The sequence below is a fragment of the Candoia aspera genome, chromosome 6 (assembly GCF_035149785.1).
Source record: "Candoia aspera isolate rCanAsp1 chromosome 6, rCanAsp1.hap2, whole genome shotgun sequence".
In the NCBI taxonomy this organism is placed as follows: domain Eukaryota; kingdom Metazoa; phylum Chordata; class Lepidosauria; order Squamata; family Boidae; genus Candoia; species Candoia aspera.
The window spans coordinates 25,460,519-25,479,314 of NC_086158.1; the positions used below are offsets into that span (position 1 = coordinate 25,460,519).

The 18,796-nt window shown below is 44.4% G+C and overlaps 1 protein-coding gene across 1 annotated transcript in view; it reads left to right on the forward strand.

Annotated features, from left to right (window-relative positions):
• Window positions 1-508: 508 nt before the first annotated feature.
• The window catches only part of MINDY4B (MINDY family member 4B), a 31,885-nt gene continuing 13,597 nt past the window's right edge, over window positions 509-18,796 (forward strand). Inside the window, exons 1-6 of the mRNA XM_063307889.1 lie at window positions 509-621; window positions 877-904; window positions 6,481-6,654; window positions 7,803-7,922; window positions 9,640-9,734; window positions 18,020-18,185. Of these exons, the coding sequence (XP_063163959.1) occupies window positions 509-621; window positions 877-904; window positions 6,481-6,654; window positions 7,803-7,922; window positions 9,640-9,734; window positions 18,020-18,185 (696 nt within the window). The remainder of the gene's footprint in view (window positions 622-876; window positions 905-6,480; window positions 6,655-7,802; window positions 7,923-9,639; window positions 9,735-18,019; window positions 18,186-18,796) is intronic.

The following is an 18,796-nucleotide window of genomic DNA, read 5'->3' on the forward strand; positions in this document are numbered from 1 at the left end:
GGAGGGCTAAAAAGGAAGGCTCTGGCAGAGTGAATGGAATAACCACTGGCTATTCATGTAAAGACCCAATTTTGGTTTCATTTTATTCCACCAAGCATTCTGCTCCAGCAAACTAAATAAAGCATTAACCCTTATATATGCTGCCACCTGTCCAGTGGTATGAAAGTAATTGGTCAATCTTCTTCACTGTATCCAATTTCCCTGAAATGAATATGTAATTGCAGCCTGTTTTTATATAAATCTGTGTCTTACATTAAACATTTATGCCATATATACAATGGGCAGAAAACACAGGGCTATGTACAACTCTAATGAAAGTTTAATTGCAATGCAACAGTATTAAGTTTACAGTAAGTGCAATGAGGAGACAGAAGAAGGGGCCAGCTTCCTGGGTATAAACCTAGGTTCAAACCATTTCTTATAGGCAATTATATAAAAGAGGATACAGCATTTTTATGTCCTGGGGAGCTGATTGCTAATGCTGAAAATACATAGTTTTGTTCAGCAGATGGACAAGGAGGCAACTAGTGATGTGTGCAGCTCAGTCCAAATGGAGCTAGAAGAGATATCCAGCAAAATATCAGATCTAGACAAATGGAGAAAGATTTTCAGCTTCCATGGGTAAGGGCTTTTTTCCCTATAATTTTTATGGGCACTAATAATTAGATTGCTTTAAGGTCACAGTTCTATGGAGATAAGACCCACATAGCATATAGAAACTTTTTCTAAATATGTTTAGGACTGGGATGTTCCCTGCATGCTTCTGTGACTGAACTAAGAGGTGAAGTAGTTTGATATGGGACTGGTAATCTTTCCATGTTTGCATGAGCTATTTATTTGCTAGATGAGTATTTTCAACTGTGTTTTCCCCCCTAGGTTGGAAATCAGCCACAGAACCTTTCAAGTAAGTGTCCTTCATACTTTTCCAGTATGTTGATCAGGTTGATCTCTGATCTTACATAAAATTGAATGTATCAGTAGATTGATCTTGCCATCAGCAACTGCTCATAAAAAGAGCTTGTGAATGGAAGAGAGATGATGACAGCTTTTACTTGTGTAATTAATTAAAGAAACTATTCAAACAGGCATTTAAAAATGTTTTCACAAAGGGCTGTTTCTCAATTTTCATAAGTTTAAATGCATTTTAGAAACTTCTGCATCTTTAGATTTCCTACAGTATGTAATACCACTAGTGCATTTTAAGACAAAAAATCTAATCAAGCTTTTCTATATCATTTTCTAAATTATTCTTAAAGTAGATATTTGTTTTTCTAAAAATGTAAATGAGCTTAAGATATCTACACAATTCTGCCCTTTCCCAGCACTGAATCAATACATTTATGGTTCTATTTTTACAAATAAGACTATCTGTAATATTTATGGTCTAAGAACGATACAGTTGAAAAGTAATCAGTGCCCAGTTTGTAATCAACAATACACCAGAGAAGTAGGTATCACAGCTAAAGTCTACCTGAAAGTGGAGAAGTGAGTTTAATTTTGAATGAAAGGACTAAAATGTAAATCAAAAAGTATGAATCGATGTCATCTAGGTTGTTATGCATGTGTATGAAAGCAGGAATTCATAACTGGGATAGTTTATATTTCAGTCCTGTTGATGGCAAAAAAGGAAGAATCGGGTGTTTTGGGGAAACACGTGCAGCATTTTTGAATGAATGTGATTTGGGGGGAAATTATTATGTTAGGCAATAGAAGTGGAAAGATGGGAACTAGATGAGAGAAAACAGAAAAAAAATATTCAGAACTTCAAGAATGAGTGAAAATGATGACTGATAAATATCTACTTTGAAAAAAGTCTGCTGTTTGGAATTCATGGTTTAAGTGTAGATCTATTTATGTGAACAAATGGCAAAGGAAGGAACTTAAAAGCATGCCTGATTTGATTGTTTATGATGAAAAAGAAAATTCATGAAGGATGCAGGTTGATGACAGGTTTTGAATGTGGGTCAGAAAAGATATTGATATTGATATTGTCAGGAGTGGATCTTGGGGAAAATGAATGTGGAAGAAAGGGAAGAAAGTGGAAGGAACTAGACTGAAAGTAGAATTACTGCAGAAGGAGAAAGTATGAGTCTTGTATGAAGAAGTAGTAGAAAACAAATTAATCTCCCAACAGTATGAATGGAAACTGGACATAAGGAAAGAGGATGTGAAAGCTGCTTGAAACAGTGTGAAAAGAATTCCATTATGAGTTCACAGAAGTGTGTGTAGTCAGGAAGACAAGTATGTTGTGATAGGCATGACTAAAACTTGGCAGCAGGAAGCTGCCTCTGGAAGGAACAGACTCAACAGAAAAGATAGGGTGTTCGCACTGTACATAAAGAAATGGATGGATGGATGGATGGATGGATGGATGGATGGATGGATGGATGATAGAAAAATTAAAGAATCAGAAAAATTGGAAATCCTACTGAAATTGTTTTGGTGAGAATAAAAGAAGAGAGAAACAAAAGCAATGCCATTATTAAAGACTCCCCTGGGCAGGCAAAAGATATAGATGGAGCCTTTCTGCATCAGATGCTTAATCTTTCAAAGTGGTATACAAAAGTGATAATGGGATACACATACAACTCTCTAAAATATTGAAGAAAAAAAAGGACTTCTATAGGAAATGGAAAGAGGAGCTTATAACCAAAGATATACAGGACAGGTATAAGGGTTGAGTCTGATTCTGACTCTGAGCAAGAAAATCAAAATCAAAACTTATGTTAAACAGGAGAAGGCAATCAAAACCTATAGGGAGAAAAAAGAGGAAACCGAAACTGGGGATGACTCAGCAGAGCAGGAGAATCCTGAACAGCTGAGCAGCTGGATTCAGAATGCTAAATCCATAACCGGGAGCAGGTATGAAGCTGCCAATCAGTGCAAAGGAGAGGCAAGCTGAGAAGCACACCAAGCAGAAAGAAGCCCGACTGGTCCCCGAGGAGAAAAGGTGCGAAGGGAACAGGATAAAAAGGCGCCAGCACAAGGAACCAGCTGCCGGAGACAACTGTTCCACTGAGCTAACAGCTTCTTCAGCAGAAGTCTAGCCAGAACTGTCTTCAGGAGCCTGCCCTATAACTGCCATGGAATCAGAGCCAGTGCCTTTCACCATTTTGGAATTACCTCCATTGCACTCTTCTCCAGCCAAGCCTCGCCCCATTCCTTCACCTCAAGATCCAGTCGAGTCTTGTCTTGCTGCCTTGCCATGCCTTCAAGCTGAGCCCTGCCTTGCTATATCTGACAATCCTTGCCTCATTGTTCCAGCCGAGTCCAGTCATGTCATGCCAGCCAAGCCTTGCCTTACCATTCCAGCTGAGTCCAGTCATGCTGTTCCAGTCGCTCTCAGTCCTGCCTTGCCACTTCAGCTGAGTCTAACCCTGTCACTCACGCCAAGCCTTGTCTTGCCGTTCCAGTCGAGTCTTGCCTTGCCTCCATATCCAGTCTTGCCTTGCCTCTCTGCCACATCCTTCAGTCAAGCCTCGTCCTGTCACCTTGCCTTGCCCTTCAGCCAAGTCCTGCCCTGTTGCCTTGTTGCTAGCTTCTGCCAAGTCTCATGCTCCCTTCTTGCCACATGTTCTAGCTACACCTTGCCTTGCTGTGTCATTGCAAGAATTAGCCAAGTTCTGCCTTGCGGTATTGCCATGAACTTCCTCCACACATTGCCTTGCTGCTTCAATGCAACCTTTAGCCAAGCCTGGTCTTGCAGCCTTGCCTGATCTCCTCCACTACCCAGACTTTTATTCAATGTAAATAGTTTTACTTGTAAATAAAGAATTTCTTCTAAAAACCTTCCTGGCTACCTCCTAGTCTGAACAGGACAACAAGGTAATCTCTGTAATGTGTAGGAATTTTGTCAGAAAAGCCAAAGTTCAGAATGATCTGAGGCTTGTAAGAGATATCAGAAATGACAGAGGGTTCTCTGGCTATGTTAGAAACAAATAGACAGCCAAAGAGAGTGTAGGCCCATTGTGAGGAAAACGTGTGAATTAGTAATAGGTGATGATAAGAAAATAGAACTTAACTTCTTTTTTGTGCCTGTCTTCTCTCTGAGGGGAAATAGAGCACTAGCTTATCATTAGGCACTGGATGAAGGAGGAAACTGCAGCTCAGGATAGGCAAGGAAAGGGTAAGAGACAATTTAGCCAACTTAAATGAAGGAACTAGTGAAGGTGATCACAGAACTACTCTTACTTTCACAATGTTTGAGAACTCCTGGAGGGCTGGTAAGATCCAAGAAGAACAAAAATAGGAAGAAAGAGGACCTGAGAAAATAGAAACCTATCAGCCTATTTGGGTGTGGTTGGATAGGCATGCTACAGTTATCAGGAACTAGTAAAGGTTTAGCTGCAAACTAATCATATTGGATTAACCTTCTCTCCTTCAGTAGAGTTATTACTTTAGTAGATCAGGAAAACACCATACACATATTATACCTGGGCCTCAGCCAAACTTTCAGCTAAGTTGCTCATGATATTCTCCTTAATAAAATGGTAAAGTATGAGCTAGATGATACTACTGTCGATGGACTCCTAATTGTCTAAGATATCACACTCAAGGGTCCTTGTTAATGGTTCAATTTCAGCTTGGAGGGAGGTATCAAGTGGGGTGCCATAGAATGTGTTATGGGTTCTAAGCTATTCAATATCTTCATCAATGACTTGGATGAAGCAGTTGAGGAGATCCGTATCAGCTCTGCAGATGGCACAAAACTGCTGCAGGTGGGTATGACTTTAAAGGGAAGAGTAGATTTTTAAAAATTATAAACAAACTTGGGTTGTGGGCTGAAATAAACAGAATGGAATTGAACAGGGAGAAATGTAAAATTCTTCACCTGGAAAGGAAAAATTAAAGGCACAAGTATAGAATGGGGGAGTCCTAGGTTGGCAATAGTACTGTACATGTGAAAAGTATCTGGGTGTCCTTGTCAATCACAAGTTAAACCTTAGCTAGCAGTGTGATGCAGCTGCTAAAGGGCAAATGCTATCTTGAAGTGCATTAACAGAAACATTGGTTACAGATCACAGGAACTGTTCACTCTACTTTAACCTGGTCAGACCCTATTTGGAATAATGTGTCCAGTTCTAGGCACCACAGTTCAAAAAAGATAGTGATGAATTGGATGAATTCAAAAGAAGGTTACCTTGAAGGTGATGGGTCTGGAAACCAAGTCTACAAGGAATGGTTAAAGTATCTGGGTCCATTCGGTCTACAGAAGAGACAACAGAAAAAAAGATTTTCAAATATCAGAAGGATTGGACATAGAGAAATGTCCTGATGGTATGAACTCCCAGCCAGTAGATCAGACCCCATATGAAGTAATAATTTTTCCTTCCCTTCCTGCATACACACACACACACACACATTCCTGCACACATTTATCACTCAGAGCTACTTTCAAATTTGATGGATGGACTCCTGGTATTGGATCAGGGCAAGAGCATGGGGGGGCAGGTTTGTTTTGTTTTTATCCATCAGAAAATATTTTGAACCAACCAATGTTTATGTAAGTGGAACAAATATTGATAGAATAGATGTATAAACCACTTACATAGCCGTTTTAGAAAACAATAGCAAAATTGACATTACTCAGTAATGCAGCAATTCCTCTTATGTTCTGAATTATCCATATACATCAAATATACTGCATTGCTCACAATCATCCTTGACTGAAAAGCAAACAATAAACAACTATTTAAAGTAACCATCACCTTATGTGGAAAAAGGGGGACCATTCAAGATTTCTGGATGAAGACCAAATCTCTATTTTCAGGGTTATTTGTAGCATGGTTGCTTTAACATTTATTTCTAAATAAGATTACTCTTCTTGGGTAATCCAGAATATTGTGCTAAGTCTCTTCTCCTTTTTAAGTGCCACCAGTCACTCGATAACTTGTGACGTCTTTCATTCTATCCATTAGCTATGGATAGCAGACTTAAGTTAAACCAGCTGAAAAGATGGGTAGATTCCAAGATGAGTTATATAGAAATATTGCAGGAGGAAGTAAAGAGGAATCAAATAGTAAGTAAGACAAATATCTGTCTTTTCTTTCTTAATACAGAAAGTAAAACTGCCTTGTATGCTTGGGAATTCCATGAGCTGATTATTTTTTAACTAGTTAAGCTTGCTATATAGTATAATACACAAATCAGAATATAAATGGAATGATGTATGTAGCTCAGGGAGAATTGTGAAAGCTCACTCTGAGCCTCCTAACCCAACTATTTCAATGGAATTTGCTTCTAAGGAAATTTACTCAAGCTAACAAAGTACAATAACTATCACATTATTGTATAAATTGTACTTTCTGCAAAGTAACTATACTCTTTGCCTTTAAATTACTGTCCTCTTTTTTAAGATGTTGCATCTGAAAGAACTGCATTTTCAACCCAAAGTTGTACAATATAAAAACTTTGTTATTACCTCGCAGTTAAAATTGCTGTCTTGTTTCTGTTTGACCCTTTCTTCATATTTTTCTACAGAAATACCAAGACTGCAAATTTGATAATAATAAAGAGGATGCTGCTGGAACATCTCAAAATATAAACCACTCAGAACAGAGCAGGTTTCCATCTAATACTCTATATTCAGTTCCCAAAGCTGTAGTAGTTTCATCAGATCTAGGAGGCTATCCCATCTCATTGGAAATGGCTATGGTAAGCAGATCTTATCAATTAAGCATGAGCTGAAACTTAATATTGCCAGAATTAAGGAAACAGAGAATTCTTACCCAGCCATGCTGTTAGGAGTATACTAAGACTGTGGTATACTGCTGTTAGAATAATTAAAACAGACGTTTATGGGGAATGATCACTTTAAATGCAGAAACCTGATACCTCAATAGATATAGAGCAATGTAGATATTAGAAGCAGATCTCCCAATAAAAGATGTTGCTTCACATCGAAATTACATGTGTTATTTTGGTGAGGAAGGGTTTTTGCACCCTATGCTACTAACTAGCATACTAAACCAAGATTAATGAAACACAGCTGCTTTGTTTGCATAACATGCTATGCCCAAGCAATCAAACCATATTATGACTTAATATGATAGCCTGGTTCACACAACATGCTAAGACATCACTGACTTCCATATTCTAATCTATTTTAGCCTAGACCAGCACATTACATGAACCTAACTACTATCTCCCATACCCTAGTTCCAGTGCTATTACCTGTCAATTCCTGTTGATTGACACAATCTCTGTTTGAAAGTGTTCTTCCAGCACCCCTTGATCATTAAGCATGCCCTGCCTCTACTTATTTTGTTGGTGTAGTGTTGTTCTAGAGGCAGGCCATCAAAACTATATTTAATTATATGCCTTGGAAAGGATCGATTTAAAGTGGTTTAAGTTCTACAGCCAGGAATAACTTGGGGGCATTGCCACCCCTATTTGGCTGTCTGGAACTTAAGATGATTATCCAAGGCCCTTCTCCAATCTTCACTGCCAAAGAATGCAAAACAAAAGGCTGCAAAGAGGGGGCATTGCCATGGAATTCCCCTGCTATGGCATGGCTGCCCAGAAGGACTCTTTGGAACACTAGAGGAAAAACTCTTTATTCTGTATGATACTTTAAGAATGGTTCTAATGATTGCTTTGTGAGCAAGTGAGTTTACTTTGCTTTTTATTCCATCTCTATATTGTCTGGCTCCAGGGCTTTTTTGTTTTTGCTTGGATCTCTTATTATTGTGTCCTTTTGTATTATATATATGAGATTTTTAATATGTCTGCATCACCAAGAAATCTTTGGCTGTTGGCCAGTTTAATGGTTTACTAAATAAATCTATTCTTCCCATTCAAAGGAACTGCGAAGGATGTTATTTGGAAACACATTTCAAGTCTTCAGCTATGAATGGAAAAGATCATATTTCAGATTTCACAACCCTTATACTGATTTGGCCTATGCCTTAGAGATGGACAAGGTAGTATGTGTTCGTAATTTTTTTATTGATAAGTATTTTATCAGGATCTCACCTATTTACTGGAAGGTCAGCCAAAGCAACTATCAATCTACTTCAGTCCCTCCTGTCCTCTTTTTTGGCATGATGAAAACAGGTATGGATTGCAAACAATCTTTCTCCTTTAGAGAATTTTGTATCTTTAGAACAGCATCCTCCAGGCTGCCATGATAGAAACTTGCACAAATCCCAGCACATGTGGAGAATGTCAAGTTGGAGAAGCCTGTCTTAACTATGTGAATATTAAGCCTATCTGCATTTTCTAGACAGAGAGCTGGTAAATCAGTCCTATATAGGTTTGGAAGCTTCCAGCTGACTCTAGCAATTAAGTGCTCTGAAGTTTGTCATCTGCAGCCAAAATAATTGCACTCCAACTTCCTTTGTACTGTTGCTATACTCATCAGTGTGGAGAAATGTTTCTGTGTGGAGAAAATATTCTGCTAATTTCTGGCAATATTCATTCTGCAATAATGAATAATAATTTATTAAACTTGTTTGCCACCTGACTCTGGGCAGCTCACATACTCATGTAAGTCTGGAAAACACAATACATATTCAATCTGTAGTACTGTACTTCCTGGGTCTTGTCAGATCTATGCTTCCCAAAACCTTCAGTGTGGTACCTCTTTCCTGTCCAGGCAGACAGCAAGGAATTCTTTCAGCAGCACAGATCCAATCAGATACGTGCTTTCAAAATGTATATGTATTTGTGAACGAATGAAATGACGAGGAAGAATAGAGTTCATGGTATTAATGCCTGGATGGATGGAGATAAATTAAGATATGCATAAGACAGAAAAAAAATAGATTGAAATTAATGAGTTTTATTGTGTGGGTGGATGGATCAATATGGAGAGAGACAAACAGAAGTAGGTGTGGTGATATCTTAAGGTGATTTTTACTCCATATCTTTCTAAAGTTCTTTGTCCTCCCTCCCTCCCTCCTAAGAAAGTACAAGATGAGTAAATAGTGGCTTGGTTCACACAACACACTAAACTCCTAATCAAGATTAACAAAACTAATTGCTATGTTCACATAACAAACTATTCCTACTCCAAAATAATCATATCATGGTTTAGTCTGATGTTGTATTTCACACATGCTCAAATTTGGGCTGTAAGCAACCCTCCAAATAATTTCTTGTGCCCTACAAAGCATCATGCAAGTTCTGAGGATGCTGTCCAGCAAGAGCAGGCCTGAAAAGTTCTGCGTCAGTGCACAGTCTGGGTCATGGGAAGTACCCTGGAAAGTAGAGCAGCATGACCACGTAGCCTCACAATCACCCTGGCCCAACAGGATGTGGTTGGCTGGGCTCTCACTTGAGCAGGGCTCTCCTTCAGCAACTCCCCCACACACTTGTGCTGTGTAGTGGATGCTGTTTCTGATGAGGCCCTGGGCTTCCTAGGCAGGGTCAACAAGGTTTGGCAAGGAGTAAATGTCCAGAATAAAATGGCTCTGTTTTGCAAGTAGCTCTCTTTTGCACTAAAATTTTAATTAATAGATTTATGTTTAATGTCATGCAATGGAAAAAAGGTTGGCCACTACTGTTCTAAATAGAACTTGGGTATGTGTGTTGCCCAAAGCTCAGTCTTTTGTATGTACTGGGCGGGTCCCCAATACATTTAATTTGTATCATAGAGTAAACAAAAATACCAAGCAATTCACTCATGATTCTTTTCAGGGTGGAGCCACAGCAGTCCAGATGGCAGTTCAGGTTAACATCATGAAACACTTTTTGTTTGCACAAAACAAAGAGGAAAATATGTCCCTTCAAAGGTAAGGAAATGCATACATTTGGGACAAGGGGAGAATTTTATTTATTAATTTCTAGGTGAAGAATGAAGAACATAATAGTAGCATTTGCAAATCATTACTTAGGGCAGAGAGAGACTCCTTTTTCTGGGCTCGAAGCCCCAGTTGGTCTTTGAGTGGTGTGCCATGGATTGCAGTCCAAAAAACAGCAGGTGGCATCTAAATCTGATTTCATTTCATTTCCTCTTGAATTTAATGAAAATGAAAATGTAATGAGATTTCTCTTCAGTTATTCATTTGTTAACAGCTTTTGGAGGTCTTGATAGTGACACTCAAGGCTTAATGGGATCCCATGTGGCTCTGAAGCTGCTGGTTGTGCACCTATTTTCATGCGAAGGGCAGTGAACCTGTGGTCTCCCACTCTTCTCTCACAAGTCCAGAAAGGGAATGTAGCCCCCTTCAATGTTCCTTTAATTAACCATATGTAGCTTCACTTTTCAGACAGTCCTGAGTTTAAGAAGCTAGATCTGCAACAGAACCACCAAGCGCAGTCACTCCAGCATCTATCAAATTCATGTAGACTAGTCTGCTGCCATGTCTCTATCCAGTGGAAGGGCACTAAGGGACAATTTCCACCTGTAGTTATAAATAGACCAGAACTTTATAATTTGCATTAGAAAAACAATACAGAATTACACAGAGAAATAATTTAAGCAGTAATAAGCTATGGAACTCAGTGGGATGAATCCTTGTGCACCCAGCAGGGAGGCTTACTCACAGCTAGCACTCCCTACACAACAGACTGAGCTATCCCAGAAAGTTGCAGCACATTTCAACAGCATACTGTAGTGCATAGTTAAACCAATTCTTCCCACTCTCTTCCAAAAATGCCCACAGCAACAGCTGTCCCTCTGCAAAAATCTCAGCGTAACAGTTCTCACTCCATTCTGCATCACTCCAGGCTCCAATCCACCTCTCCCACTCCCAGCATCAAACCTCAACCTTCCTCCAGCCGATTCTCTTGGCAGTTTCCTCACAGGTGAAACCTGCCAGCCTCTCTCTCTCTGCCTCTGTGCATTACCTGAACTGCTAACCCATCTTCTGAATCCTTTGTGCACTCCAAGCTGCCTCTTTCCTCTTTCCAGGGAGAGGAATCCCAGCTGTTAAAAGTGCTGTAGTTTTTCCTTTTACTTCTTGCTTATTCATGAATAGTATTTTTCTCCCTGTTGATGTAAAGCTTTGTGTATTACCCCCTTTGTCACTTCAGGCTGCCTCTTTCTAAGCTAACTTCTTTTTTTCTAGCCATCCCTCTAGGTTACGGCTGGTGCTTCTTAACTTTAACAACTTTAAGATATGTGGACTTCAACTCCCTGAATTTCTCAGCCAGCATGCTGGCTGGGGAATTCTGGGAATTGAAGTCCACATATCTGAAGGTTGCTAAGTTTGAGAAAAACTGCTCTACACTAACTCTCTGCTCCTCAGCTTCCTCCCCTTTTGCACCTGTACATCTGTTTGTGTCTCTATGTATATTCACAGCTTGTTATCCCTCTTTTTTATCTGAGGTCCATTTCTTGCCTCTCTGTTCTCTTGGGAGAACCCCCTCCCTTCTTGAGGTGCCCATTTCTGATTTCCTTATGGACTCCATGCTGTCTACCAACAGCCACTTTATCACTTTTCTTAATCTCTTCCTCCATTCACCTAAGCATCTCCAAGGATCCTATTTCTTCTGCTTCTGACTTTCCTCTGCTAGAGCTGTGAAAGTAAATCCCCAGCATTCAACTCCTCACTTCTCAACATTACTGCAAAGTTTACTGGACTTACTTGCATTTAATACTAAGCATGGGAAGTTTCATCATCCAAATTAAGAAACTGAGGTTTGAAGCTGCCTTGTTGGAACCTGGCCACAGTTAGCATAAACCTTCTTCTTCCATGAAGCTTGACAAACCTGCAGTCAACAAAAGGAGCAACTTCTAAAGCCTTTTCTCAGCCACTTAGGAAAAGGTATGGTAGGAGAACAAATCCAAGTCTTGCTTAGCTTATTTTAACTTATGCACATCATGCTAAATCATAGTTTAGCATTTTTTGCAAATCCAACCCAATGCCTTTTGAGAATGAAAATCAAGGATACAGTTCAAAATCTACTGATTTGCCTTTGTGGTTCCCTATGACCTCTTTGTCAGGCTCTGCCTGCGATCCAGTAAAGACACAGACTCTAGCGTAGGCTTAGGTTCTGGCTTTATTGAGGAACAGAGTGCATGCGTTTAAAAAGCTGAGAATGAGGGGAGCGTGCCAGAACGGGATTTAAATAGCCCGCGCCAGTCAGCGCTCCACCCCACCTTATTCCAGGTGCATCCCATGAGTCCCACCGGTTTCGTCTCTGTCAGGTGAGAGGTCGTTAAGCCCCCCTGCACCCCAGGCGTCGCCTCGATCGCCTTCCTGAACGGTAATGATTCATTGCCGGGTGATCAGACTCTTAATCCTTTGACAGCTCAGGCGCGCCTCTCTTGTTGTTTAGTCAATTGCTTGTTGGCAACTTTGTATCGCTGTCTTCCGTGCCGCCGGTCTCAGTTGTTACTTAGTTTCCTGCACCTGTTGCTTTCTTTTGTGTTTCATAGTTGCCTTTGCCTTAATCCACCAGGGACCCATTTCCCTGTATTGTCATGCGAGCCGTTGCGATGTCACAAGCATCGCAACGGTGATCATGACATACTGCCCCCCTTTAGGAAATCGCCGAGGGTTTGGAGGGATAGGCGGTATGGAAGTTGTGGATCAGGTCGGGAGCCTGGATGTCACGGGCAGCGACCCACTCAGGGTGTGGGAAGTGTTTCCATTTGACTAGGTACTAGAGGGAGCCCCACAGCTTGTGGGAGTCTAGTACCTCCTTGACCTCGAAGTGTTGCTGTCCGTCTATCATCACTGGTGGGGGGTGGGGCATGTGTGGGTGCCACCGGGAGGGGTCACTTGCCGGCTTAAGTAAGCTGCAGTGGAACACCGGGTGCAGCCGCTTTAAATTATGGGGCAGGTCCAAGCGCACCATGACTGGGTTCACGATTTGTGTCACCTGGAATGGCCCAATAAATTTGGGGGCCAGTTTCTTAGACGGTTGTGGTGATTTGATGAATCTGGTGGATAGGTAGACCAGGTCCCCTACCCGAAACATTGGTTGTTGGTGCTGGTGTTTGTCCGCTTGCAGTTTGTATGTGGTTTGCGCCTCGTTAAGCGCGTCCTTGATGACCGGCCATGAATCTGCGAGATTCGCACCCCAATCACAGGCGGCCACTGCTGGGGATGGGGGCTGGGGTAGTTCAGGGATGGGGACGAACTCCCGACCCAACACCACCCCAAAGGGGGTTTGTCCCGTGCTTTGATGTATCGCGTTGTTGTATGCGACCTCTGCAAACGGGAGTAGGTCCACCCAGTTGTCCTGGTGGTAGTTTATATAGGAGCGGAGAAATTGCTCCAGTGTGACATTAAGGATCTCTGTAGATCCGTCCATCTGGGGATGCCAGGAGGTTGACAGGGCTTGCTGGGTGCCTATCGGTTTCAAAAAAGCCCGCCAAAACCTCGAAGTAAATTGTGTGCCCCTATCGGTCACCAAGCAGGAGGGGCACCTGTGGAGGCGGTACACGTGTACCAGGAAAAGTTTCACCAGCTGTTGTGCTGACGGGATCGAGGCGCAGGGGATGAAATGGGCTTGAGAAGTAGTCTTTGACTACCCAAATGACTGTTTTCTTTTGGCTAGGCGGTAGGTCAACAATGAAATCCATTGAGATTTCATCCCAAGGGCGGGAGGGTTCAGCCACGGGTTGCAGCAGCCCCTGGGGTTTACCAGCCAGTCGCTTGGCCATCGCACACACCAGGCAGGACACCACATACATTTTGACGTCCTTCCTCATCGAGGGCCACCAAAACTGTCACCGAGTTAGGTGTAGGGCTTTCAGGAACCCGAAGTGACCAGCCTGTTTGCTGTCATGCGATCTGCTAAGGATCATCAGTCTTTGTGAGTCAGGAACATATAACCTTCCCTCCGCCCATGCGAGGTCCTGTTCCATGGTTACTTTGTTAGGGTTGGCGAGGAGCCAGGGGTCAGATTTTATTGCTGTTATAAAATCTGCCCATAGCCCACCTGGCATCTGTGGTTGCCTGCGCCTTGGGGTGGGTTGCGCCGGAGTCGTTTGCAAAGGGGGAGCAGGCTGTCCCCGAGCGCGTCACCGGGTGACAGCTGCCAGACCCAGCTGGGAGTCAGAGAGCACAGTCCCGACGATGTCGGAGATAGGCTCCGCATCCTGGGGTAGTCGGGAGAGTGCGTCTGCCAGGAAATTCTTTTTTCCTGGGATAAACTTCAGCTGGAATTTGAACCGGCTGAAGAACTGAGCCCAGCGTATCTGTTTGGGACTGAAGCGCCAGGGCGTACAGAGCGCCTCGAGATTGCGGTGGTCTGTCCAGACCTCAAACAGGCAAGTCGCCCCTTCCAAAAGGTGACGCCAAGCCTCCAGTGCTGCTTTAACTGCAAAGGCTTCCTTTTCCCACATGTGTCAGCGCCTCTCTGTCTCTGAAAATTTCCTAGAGAGATAGGTGCATGGCTTCAGGATTCCAGCGGAATCCTTTTGCAGGAGGATGGCCCCAATTGAGATGTCAGAGGCGTCCGCCTGCACCACAAAAGGCCGTTCGGGGTCTGGGTGGGACAGGATTGGCTCCTCTGTGAACAGTGCTTTTAGCCTGTCAAAAGCAGTTTGACAGTCGGGAGTCCAATTAAGCACGGCCCCTGGGTTTTTGACCTTGCGCGTCTCCCCGACGCCTTTGGTCTTTAGTAAATCAGTTAAGGGCAGGGCAATTTCCGTGAACCCCCTCGCGAAGGACCTATAGAAGTTCACGAACCCAAGGAAGCTTTGAAGCTGGCGCCTGGTGCGTGGGAGTTCCCAGCTCAAAACTGCCTGAACCTTCGCAGGGTCCATCTCTATGCCCTTGTCAGAGATTCTGTACCCTAAGTAGTCCAAGCACGACTTGTGGAATTCGCACTTAGACAGCTTAGCGTAGAGTTTGGCTTTCCGGAGCTTAGTGAGAACTTGTCTCACTAATTTCTCGTGTTCACTCTGAGTCCTTGTGTAGATTAGGACATCATCTAGGTAAACTAGTACACCCTTGAACAGATGTTCATGCAGCACCTCGTTGATGAGTTGCATGAAGACCCCCGGGGCCCCCGCAAGACCGAAAGGCAGTACCTTGTACTGGAAGGAGCCCAAGGGACAGTTGAACGCCGTTTTCCACTCGTTCCCCTCCCTGATGCGAATTCTGTAGTACGCCTCGCGGAGGTCAAGTTTGGAAAACACCCTTCCCTTTGACAAGTGTGCCAGCATGTCTTTTACGAGGGGAAGGGGGTATTTGTTGGATAGGGAGGCGGAATTTAATCCACGGTAATCTGTGCATAGTCTCAGGGTGCCGTCCTTCTTTCTCGGAATAGGACGGGCGCTCCAACCAGCAAGTTTGCCGGTTCAATGAAGCCCCTGGAGAGGTTTTTGTCCAAAAATTCTCACAGCGCCGCCAATTCCCTCTGGGTCATGGGGTAGATTTTGGGCTTGGGTAATGGGATGTCCGGGAGCAGTTCAATTGCACAGTCCGTCTTGCGATGGGGGGGGGGGTAATTGGTCCGCCTCCTCCTCCCCAAAGACGTCTGCGAAGTCCAAGTATTACTCCAGCAGTCCTTCTGGGGGGGTCGTGGGTTTGGTTGATGATCTCTGCCCTCCCCACAGTCAGAGCGGAGGATTTCTCCTTTGTTGGTGCTTGGTAGACCCCATCCTCGAACGTTATAGAGTGGGTCCTCCAATTTATGCAGGGGTTGTGGCGTGCTAGCCAGGGGATCCCCAGCACCACTATGGGCTTCCCCACTGGGGTTACCACAAAGTCTATGGACTACCTGTGGGTGCCCATTTTCAGGATGATCTTTCTTGTACCCTGGGTGGCCGCCCCCCCCCTGCTGTAGAGCCATCGAGTTGTTGGAACACCAGCGGTTTAGGGAGGGGGAGCAGGGCAGTTTTAGTGTGGTGACAATGTCTGGGTGGATTAGGTTTCTGGAGCACCCAGAGTCCACCAGAGCTTCGACCGCGATGGCTCTAGAGCCGTAAGTCAGTTCGATTTTCCCTGCCAGGATGGTGCAATCTTCACTCACCCTGGGGTTGTCGCGCCCCTCCTTTACCACCTGCCCAGCAGCGCTGCTTAGGCCAGGTGGGAGTCGTTTCCCGCTGGCTGCTCCTGGGCATCAACCACGTCCCCTGCGAGGTAGGCGTCCTCTTCCTCGTCCGGGATCGCTAGCGTTCCTGTCAGCCGTCTGGGAGGGTTGGGCGGTTTGTGCGGCGCCTTCGGTGTTGATCTGGGTGGGCGATCCGTCGTCCTGTCCATGAAGCATTCAGCTGCCCAGAGGCCCATCTTCTCACACCTGGCACATTCCCTGCGGGCAAACTGCCGTTGTCGCTCTGTGTCCCAGGTCGGGCCCAACTGTGGGACTGGTCCTCTCCCACTGGGAGGGGTTCTGTCGTTCGTGGTTGCTAGCATGAAGGTGCGCTGGGTGTGCTCAGCCTTTCCGGCCAGACAAATCCACCCGTGTAGGGAGTCTGGGTCGTCCCTATAGAGTGCCCATTGTAGCACCTCACAGTTGAGGCCATCCTTGAACATGTCGATCAAGGTGGCCTCAGACCATTCCGGGATTTTACCCGCTAGGACCTTGAACTTGAGAGCGTAGTCTGCCACCGCTTTTTTCCCTTGGCGAAGACCTTTAAGGGTACTCTTGGCCCTTTCCTTTGCCAGGGGGTCTTCGAAGTAATGTTTGAGTGCGGCTAGGAAGTCATGAAAAGTGGCCAGGGCTGGGGCTCCGGACTCCGACATCTGGACGTACCAGTCCGCTGCCCTGCCTTTGAGTTTCGTGGCCACTGCCGAGATTTTGGACACTTCCGTCCCGAAGCAATGTCCATACTGGGCCATGTAGTTCCTGGCGTTCGTCAGGAAGAATGACAGGTTTGTGGGGTCTCCGTCAAACTTCACGGGAAAGTCTTTGGCGAATCCCCCAACTTGCGAGGCCCCCACCTGTGGGTGGTTAGGGATGACCCCCACCGGGCTGGGACCACGAAGCCCTGCGAAAGAGTCCCGTGCTTGGCCCCTTCCTCTCGTGGTTGTCGATGGGGTGGGTAGGGTGCCCCGATCCCCTCTTGCCCCCTGTGCAGCAGCAGTCTTTGTGAGCTCGCTCACCACCGATGCCATGGACTGGAGCATGTGTTCCAGGGCTCGTACCTTGGCTTCCAGGGCACTGACCCTGTCTGGTATGCCAGGGTCATCCGTCCTCGGTGCTGCCGGTTGCTGCCCGATCGGCAGTCCTGCGATTCTTTGCTTGGGCATTTGGGGGTAGTGGAGTCTCCAGGTGCTGTAGGATGTCCCTGTCCGGGGTCCTGCTCCGCCGTCCCACGTGAAGAGTTGTTGGCCCCCGACTTCGTCTTCCGTTGGGGCTCTCCAGTCCGGGCTGGAGCTCCAGGTCTGGAAGTGGGGTGCAGTGTGGGCAGGGAGGGAGCCCGTGTCCCATCTCGGGTGCGCCGACTCTAGCAGCTGTCAGGTCATCTCCCCCTCTTGCGTTGCATCCTTCGCGCCTCCGGTGTGAAGCGCCGACTCCATGGCCATCCCTGCTTCCATCATCACCGGTGTTTTCTCCTGCAGAAAAAAATTTTTCCCGGTGGAGACTGGCGAGGTTCGGTTTTGAGGCTCTCAGCTTTATGTCAGGCTCTGCCTGCGATCCAGTAAAGACACAGACACTAGTATAGGCTTAGGTTCTGGCTTTATTGAGGAACAGGTGCATGCCTTTAAAAAGCTGAGAGTGGGGGGAGCGCGCCGGAACGGGATTTAAATAGCCTGCGCCGGTCAGCGCTCCACCCCACCTTATTCCAGGTGCATCCCACAAGTCCCACCGGTTTCGTCCCTGTCAGGTGAGAGGTCGTTAAGCCCCCCTGCGCCCCGGGTGTCACCTCGATCGCCTTCCTGAACAGTAATGATTCATTGCCGGGCAATCAGGCTCTTAATCCTTTGACAGCTCAGGCGCGCCTCTCTTGTTGTCTGGTCAATTGCTTGTTGGCAACTTTGTATCGCTGTCTTCCGTGCCGCCGGTCTCAGTTGTTACTTAGTTTCCTGCACCTGTTGCTTTCTTTTGTGTTTCATAGTTGCCTTTGCCTTAATCCACCAGGGACCCATTTCCCTGTATTGTCATGCGAGCCATTGCGATGTCACAACCATTGCAACGGTGATCATAACACTCTTTCTATTTGGCTTTCTAGTATATCTGAAATAAGCCGCAAAGAGCAAGAAAAAACTCTTACAACAGCACTAGCCGATATTCTGTGGACAGCAGGAGAAGGTCAGAGAACAACAATCTGCCTTATCACCGGTGATTCTTATTTTACTCCAAATACAGAGTATGAAATGGATCACTTTACTGAACGAGTAAGATAAGCTGTTTTAAAAATTTGGGAGGGAGAAATGTTTTAGTTGAATCTAGACACAAAATAAGAGAAAAACTGAAAAATACACACCATTGTACCTACAAGCAATAAATATTTAGACCACCCATTCACAGCCAAAATTTTAAGAATTTAAGTGCAAGTAATGTGGACAGGCTATTTGGCAAAGACTGCTTTACATGATAAAACAGGGTACCATATGTAGGATGCAAAAATTCAAACAACCCACTAGATGTATGTATGTATGTATGTATGTATGTATGTATGCATTCATCCATCCATCCATCCATCCATTCATTCATTCATTCATTCATTCATTCATTCATTCATCCATCCATCCATCCATCCATCCATCCATCCATTCATTCATTCATTCATTCAATTTATATTGCCGCCCATCTTAAACTAGTGACTCTGAGTGGCTCTAGATGCCAGGAAAGCATTAACTTTTATGTATTACTTTGCTGCTCTTTAGGAGACATTCATATTTTTCTAACCAAGTTCTGGCAGATTTTACTAAGATGAACTCTAGGATATGGGAAATACATAATTCAAAATCAGAATAAACACTGCTTTTCTGTGATAATGCTGAAT